Source organism: Nicotiana tabacum, chromosome 5, assembly GCF_000715075.1.
Source record: "Nicotiana tabacum cultivar K326 chromosome 5, ASM71507v2, whole genome shotgun sequence".
Taxonomy (NCBI): domain Eukaryota; kingdom Viridiplantae; phylum Streptophyta; class Magnoliopsida; order Solanales; family Solanaceae; genus Nicotiana; species Nicotiana tabacum.
In genome coordinates, this window is record NC_134084.1 from 127,026,855 (window position 1) to 127,033,043 (window position 6,189).

At 32.1% G+C, this 6,189-nt stretch overlaps 1 protein-coding gene across 1 annotated transcript; it reads right to left on the minus strand.

Moving 5' to 3' along the window:
• Nucleotides 1-2,726: 2,726 nt before the first annotated feature.
• LOC107775280 (aquaporin TIP1-1) lies at nucleotides 2,727-4,636 on the minus strand. Its single transcript, XM_016594997.2, has 2 exons — nucleotides 3,983-4,636; nucleotides 2,727-3,299 (listed from the first exon to the last, which is right to left on the minus strand). The coding sequence occupies exons 1-2, from the start codon at nucleotides 4,364-4,366 to the stop codon at nucleotides 2,937-2,939; spliced, it is 747 nt and encodes a 248-aa protein (XP_016450483.1). The 5' UTR covers nucleotides 4,367-4,636; the 3' UTR covers nucleotides 2,727-2,936.
• Between the last annotated feature and the right edge of the window lie 1,553 nt (nucleotides 4,637-6,189).

Here is a 6,189-nt window from a genome sequence, read left to right on the forward strand (position 1 = left end):
GATACAAAAATTAAGGATACTTAGTGCTGAAGTTTGGGTGAATTGACTAATCTTTAAATACATTATAAATTTTGGATATATTTAAATAGCGGGTTCAAAAGCGGCTATTGGTGCACATCGCCCACTAATTGACATGTCATGTTCTAGACCTGGGCAAGTAAAGCCCAAGTTGGTAAGGGCTCAAACGATTTTTGAGAAAACTACCCTCTATAGCCCCTCAAAATTTTAATAGCCATGTTTTTACCCACTTACACTAAATGGCCTTTCGATCCAATTTATTTGCAACTTGTAGCCATTATCTATTTCCAATGCATTTATCTTCCCAAGATAACATTTAATCCTAGCCTTTTTATCTTTCTTTTATTTTATCCAATACACACCTTTATATCTTTCTTTCATTCTATCCAATGCATAGATTTTTTTTCCTATTACCATTTTCATTCCTATCCTCTTTCTTTTCGTGTCTTCTTCGTCTTTCTTTTATCTTTTTTTGGTTATTTGTTTTTCATTTTCCTTCCCTTCTCTATCTGAAACAAATGGCCCACATGACCCACCCTCCCTCCCAAAAAAATACACAACTGCAACGTCCCTTTATTTCAGCCACATATTTTAGCCAACACCTCCCGCTGCCACCTGTTCTTCCCTGTCCCCTTACAAGACAAAACTTCGACTGTAAATGGTTGTTCACTTACTGAACTAGTTAGTTCCTTATTATCTATATTTTTTCTCTTTATTTTTTTACTTCTCACTGAAAAAAATTTGTTTGAGTACCTAGAAAAATCACAAAAATTTTAATTTAATTATTAAAAAGATTTACTCAATTATGATGCATGATACAAAAGTGGCAGAAAAAGTTGTGGTGTTTTCTAGTCAAGCTGTTGCTTCTTCTTCTTCTTCTTCTTCTTCTTCTTCTTCTTCTTCTTCTTCTTCTTCTTCTTCTTCTTCTTCTTCTTCTTCGATCATAATAGTGTTTTGTGAGTGAAGAAATTTTACAGTGAGTATCGATGGTGGGTTCGGATTTAATGGGGTAGTTGAATGATACTTATATATATATGTATTAAATATTTTTATATACACATTGTATAAATTTTGTATATAAGTGTATCTTGTGTTTTTGAGTGTATATTATAAAAATTATATATAAATTGTTATAAAATGTATAAAAATTATATATATACTATTATATTGTATTATATTTTGTATATAAAGTGTATCCTCTATATTTTAGTGTATCCCTAATGTATCATTAATGTATATTCATTGTATAGTGACAATCTGTTTTGTATATATTTTTTATATATTGACAATTATAAAATGTATAAAAATTGTATATATATACACTATTACATTGTATAAATTTTGTATATAAAGTATATCCTCTACATTTTAGTGTATCCCTAATGTATCATTAGTGTATATTTATTGTATAGTGACAATCTGTTTTGTATATTTTTTGTATAATGATATTCTATTTTTGTATATATTTTGTATAGTGACACTCCATTGTATATAAATTGTATAATGATAATCTATTTTGTATAATTTTTGTATAGTGACAGTCTATTTTGTGTATATTTCAACTTTATGCGTAGTTATCTCCTCTCATATTCCTCTCATTAAGAGACCAGCCACCGGCGTCCATGGCCTCACAGTCGTCGAAAATAGTAACAAGATCGCCGGAGTTTTAAAGTTTCAGGCAAAGATCTTCAAAATATTAACTTCATCTTCACAGAAACTATAACAGAAAATCAGAGAAAGAAGCAAGGCCATGAGAATCATGGTTGGCGGAGTTGCTTCTTCAACGACGAGGACACCGGCGTCCATGGCCTCACTGTCGTCGAAAATGGTAACCACAATATTATAAAAATAATAAAAATTGTGAATCAATCAATTAATTATGTCACAAAACACAAACTAATGGAGATTTAGAAAAACCAGCACAAAACTGAAATTAAAAAAAACACAAATCATCATATCCAACATAGTATTCTGCAAAACACAACATTCTTATAGCTCATAGCATTTCAAATGTGTGGTCCGCAACATGATGCATGCTTTCTTATCCATAATAGACCTGGGATCATAAGTTTGCGATGGCAATAAATTGGGATCATAGTATATTTGTATTCAAAACCTAGATATAGCCCAAAATCATGAATTGCAAACAAGAATTAAAATATAAGATGAAAATTACAATGAGATTTCAGATTTTCCAGAACCGAATAAAGGATCCAAACCCCAAAATACAAGAAAAGGGAGACGAGAGAAACGGAAGAGACTTTTTAGAGAGAGAGAGAAAGAGAAAAACGCCCATAGCCTCACAGCCATGGGTTGCTGGCGTGAGAGAAGAAGAAAGATATTAAGGAAGATAGGGATGGGAGGCGACTGCTACCAGTTATTGTTTTTAGGCTATAAATTGTATGGATCAATTTGTGATTACCAGATGATGTATGTTTGGCCCGATGGGCTATAAATGAATTTCTCTCACGATTTTTTGGGTTCAGTTTATGTCTTAATTAGCCACTTCAAAACCCTTCCACCTTTTAATTTTTACCTCAAGAGTATCTCGTTGAAATGTTTTGACACAAGTAATCACCTTTTTGGAATTATAATTAGTCCCTATTGATGCTAGAATTGACTGATTGATCAATACGAGGTATTGTCCCATGATCAGTAAAAAGAAACATCGTTATACTTTTCCCTTTTGAAATAATGATGCAAATCAATTAAGGAAAAGAAACTGCAATAGAATGAAAAGAGCTGAAACGTGGAACCAACACATGAATTACATAAATACCCCTTCAAACCCACCCCAACAGCATCACACAATACAACCAACTTCATCCCAAATCAAGGGCAATTGTGAAATCAAACAGAGAAGACCAAAATCACACAGAGAAAATTCACCATTTACATTCTGCAATTTTCATCTTTGCTTATTGGGGCAAAGGTTCATGGGTCTGGTTAATGAAGAAGAACTCATAAATAAGCCCAGCAAGCCCACCACCAATCAAAGGCCCAGCCCAGTAAACCCAGTGGTTGTTCCAGCTCCAGCTCACAACTGCTGGCCCGAAAGAAACTGCTGGGTTCATAGACGCCCCATCAAAGGCCCCACCAGCCAAAATATTGGCTCCAACAATGAAACCAATTGCAATTGGTGCAATTGTTCCCAAACTGCCCTTCTTTGGATCCACTGCGGTAGCGTACACGGTGTAGACTAGGCCAAATGTCATTACTATTTCAAGTACCAATGCGTTTCCTACACCCACTCCATCAGACAAGCCGAATGTACCAATCTCCTGCATCATTTAAAAGTCAAATGTAATGTTATTTTGCACTCTAATCTTTTATCAGAATTTAAACATTAATTTCCTTATTATTTTGAAAATAAAATTTATATTTTTAGAAGCTACTTTTTATTCAATTTACACAGTGATATTTGATTTGACACAAAGTTTAAGGAGGACGACCGGTAAGAACTTACCGCACCGAATATTTTATAGCATAATACATGACACATGTCTTCACAAATAGTATAATTATGCTTATACATTAGCCAAATATATACATGATAAACCAAAAGATTAAATTAGAGATGTTAATATTATTGAGTTTTTTGAGTAGCCACCAAGTAATCCTTATAAACTCCTAATATTTCAAGAGTTTTCTTAAATTTAGAATTTATCTTGATCTGTTAAAATTTCAGTGTCTACCATAAGGAGAGCAGACGAAACAGTGGAGTATATAAAAGTTATCAAAAATTACAATCTTTATAGTTTAAAACTTTAAACTAAATTATATTTTCTATAATTGAAGAAAAAAACTTTTTCAAATAGCAATAGTGTGTGTTTCTTTTTAAGATAAAAATATTGTACATTTTTTTGGGACAAACAAATTAAAATAACATATTAAACTTTATAAATCAAAGAAAAACTAGTTAAATAGAAAGAAAGAAAAAACAAGAGAGAAATAAATAACTTACCAAGCCACCAGTGGTGAACTTGAGAAGGAAGCAAGCAACAACAGAGCCAAGCAACTGAGCAATCCAGTACAAAATTCCACGTAAAAGTGTGATATTACCACCAACAAAGGCACCAAAGGTGACAGCAGGGTTAACATGTCCGCCGGAAATGTTAGCACCGACGGAAACCGCCACGAACAACCCAAAAGCATGAGCAATTGCGGCGGCGATGAGACCGGCAGGGGTGTTAGCACCACCTCCAGTCAACTTGCTAAATGCTACACCTGAACCTGAACCTGCAAATACGAAAATTAAGGTGGAAATAAACTCGGCCAACGCCGCCTTTAAGGCGTCGGGGTGAGTGGCTTCCTCCGGTCTTCCGATTGCTATCCGGCTGATCGGCATCGTCGGAAAATCAAGAATGAATGTTGATCAAAGAAATGGAAGAGAGTTTAATAAGAAGGAGTTTTGGTGGGTATATGGTGATCCTTGATTAGAGGCTAGTATACTGATCTCCACATCTCATGCTAGACTACTTATATAGTTGATTCTAAGAGTAGGTATGCCCACCTAAGGATCTCGAGTTATCGTTTTGGGTATAAAATTAAACCATCTTTAGTAGAGAGCATTTTATTTTTTAGTATGGGATTTTCGGACGCAAATAAGAATTTAATCGCTCTCCGCAAGTAGGGGTGTCAATGGATATTCGAAAACCGACCGACCGTACCACACCGAACCAATTTTTAGGTTTCTTTTAAAAAAATCTTAGGTTTTTATATAAAACTATAACCGCACGGATAATTAGTGTAGGTTTTTTATTTTATTAAAATAAACCGAAAAAATACCGAATTGTACCAAATAAATTTTACATGTGAAGAATATATTTATATAATAAGCTTAAATATAATAATGCATTAAATTTTTCTTTGGGTCTTAGAATTATGAAAACTGTTACAAGCCAACAAGCAATTAAACTCAAAATACTAATTTCTAAAACCTATTATGTCACTTCTACTTAAACTAAGTTATTTCAAGTATCTTAGCAAGACACAAAATATTCTAGCGATTATGAGTAGCAAATTGCAACGTATTGAATATGTTTCCTTTCATATAATTTAGATTTATCTTTTTGAATATTAATCTTCTATAGACTTTATTCTTCAGTCCTAGCTTGGTTATTATCTTTCCACTCGTGTGATTTATATTTTCTTTGCCTTTACTTGATTTTTTTACTTTGTTGTAGAATATTTGATGGATCTATACTCTAGCAATCTTTTATTTTTTTTAATTTATCACCTTTTAAACAGTAAAAATGTCCAAAGAGTTTTGTTACGCCCTATAAAAGAACATATGTTATTGCATTTTATTTCTACTGGTGAATTTTACATAATATTTAAAGAAATACCGAAAATTAACCGATCCGTACCGATACGGAAGATAAACCGACATGATTGGGATAGTTTCGAAAAGTTCAATTTTGGTTATACATAATAGAATAACCAAAAAATTGGTATGGTACTAATTTTATAAAATAGCCGGCCGAACCGAACCATTGACACCCCTATCCGCAAGTACTGGACACCTAATGTGAAAAGAAATACGCTTGTTTTAGGAAAGAAAATTATTTGAATGTGCACCAAAATCCTTGATACGCATTTGTACATAATTTTATAACTTAATTATGATTAAGTTTTATACAACTAAGCTTATTTTATTATTAACTATGATATAAGTAATAATTTAGATTAATTTAAACATTGAATGCGGCTAAAAAAAATTCCGGTTGTAATCAGCTTGAGGTAGAAAATGTACATTTAACAAGTTGCATTTTGAACTTATTGGTATTATTAAGATTGCTAGAATTCAAGAATTAAGTTATAAAAATTATCTTAGGTAATCAGATTAATATGAAAGTAAATTAAATATAAATTATTTTGTATTTGCGTCAATCTAGAATAGAATATTATAGTAATCGGCTTCTTTATAATATTAGTAGCTTTAAAGATATTTCAATCATTTTAACAGAAAAAATACTAAACAACACTTATTTACAAAACATTTCAACACTTTTTTTTCAGCTTCAACATTTTTATCCAAACACATAACTACTTATTTATAAAACAAGCTCCAACACTTAAAAAGTACTTTTAAGTCTAAGTACTAAAAAATCACCTTTTTTCAGGCTAATCCAAACGCGCTATTATTTGGTTTAATTCTCTACTATTTTG

Coding starts and splice junctions, on each gene's coding strand:
- LOC107775280 (XM_016594997.2), bottom strand. CDS start 4,366: ATGCCGATCAGCCGGATAGCAATCGGAAGACCGGAGGAAGCCACTCAC. Junction 3,300..3,982: donor AGTTCACCACTGGTGGCTTG/GTAAGTTATTTA, acceptor TAAATGATGCAG/GAGATTGGTACATTCGGCTT.